At 46.9% G+C, this 968-nt stretch overlaps 1 protein-coding gene across 1 annotated transcript; it reads left to right on the top strand.

Moving 5' to 3' along the window:
* Positions 1 to 243: 243 nt before the first annotated feature.
* Positions 244 to 660, top strand: LOC137833223 (uncharacterized). Its single transcript, XM_068641583.1, has one exon. It carries the CDS (start codon positions 244 to 246, stop codon positions 658 to 660), a length of 417 nt encoding a protein of 138 aa, XP_068497684.1.
* Positions 661 to 968: the final 308 nt, after the last annotated feature.

The following is a 968-nucleotide window of genomic DNA, read 5'->3' as shown; positions in this document are numbered from 1 at the left end:
CGTCTCATTTCAGACAATGGCACCCAGTTCGTGAGCCAACAATTGGGGAAGCTATGTACAGAAGTAGGAATCAAGCAGGTGTTTGCATCAGTCGAACACCCCCAGACAAATGGGCAGGTCGAGTCGGCAAACAGAGTTTTGTTGAGAGGTTTGAAACGCAGATTAGAGAAGGCTAAAGGGGCGTGGGCAGAAGAAGTACCAAGGATTGTATGGGCTTACCACACCACGCCTCAATCCTCCACCATGGAGACACCTTTCAGCCTAGTATACGGATCGGACGCCATGATCCCAGTGGAGATCCACGAGAGCTCGCCCCGCTTCCTAGGTTTCGTGGCGGAAGAATCCAATGAAGAAAGGAGGGTGAACCTGGACCTGATAGATGAAGCTAGAGAAGAAGCGAAAATTAAGGCTGAGGCTGTGAAGAGAAGAGTGGAGCGTCAATACAGCTCTAAGGTGAAGCTACGACAATTCCAAGTTGGGGATTTGGTCATGAGGAAGGCTCACCCTTACGAGTTAGAAAATAAATTGTCTCCCAAGTGCAATGGACCGTTCAGAGTAACCAAAGCCAAAGGAAATGGTTCGTATAAGCTAGAAACTTTAGAAGGGGGTCCAATCCCACGTAGTTGGAACGCGGCGAATTTAAAGTTTTATTTCAGTTAAAATTTTGTAAAGGGGACACTCCTTTTCCCTCCCAGGGGTATTTTAATGAGGTCACCCAAATAAAGAAAAGAAAAGTTTAAGATATATTTGCCTTAGTTTTTCCCTTTCTTGTAAAATCAAAGATCGAGAAAACAAAGAGAAGGTGTCGCCAAAACAAGGTGTCGCCAAGATAAGACGTAGACGTCGCCAAGACAAGGTGTCGCCAGAACAAGGCGTCGCCAAGATAAGACGTCGCCAAGAGTTGAGGCGTCGCCAAGATAAGACGTCGCCAGAACAAGGCGTCGCCAAGATAAGACGTTGCCAAGATA

The sequence above is a fragment of the Phaseolus vulgaris genome, chromosome 6 (genome assembly GCF_000499845.2).
Source record: "Phaseolus vulgaris cultivar G19833 chromosome 6, P. vulgaris v2.0, whole genome shotgun sequence".
Taxonomy (NCBI): Eukaryota; Viridiplantae; Streptophyta; class Magnoliopsida; order Fabales; family Fabaceae; genus Phaseolus; species Phaseolus vulgaris.
This window is presented reverse-complemented; position numbering and strand designations above follow the sequence as displayed.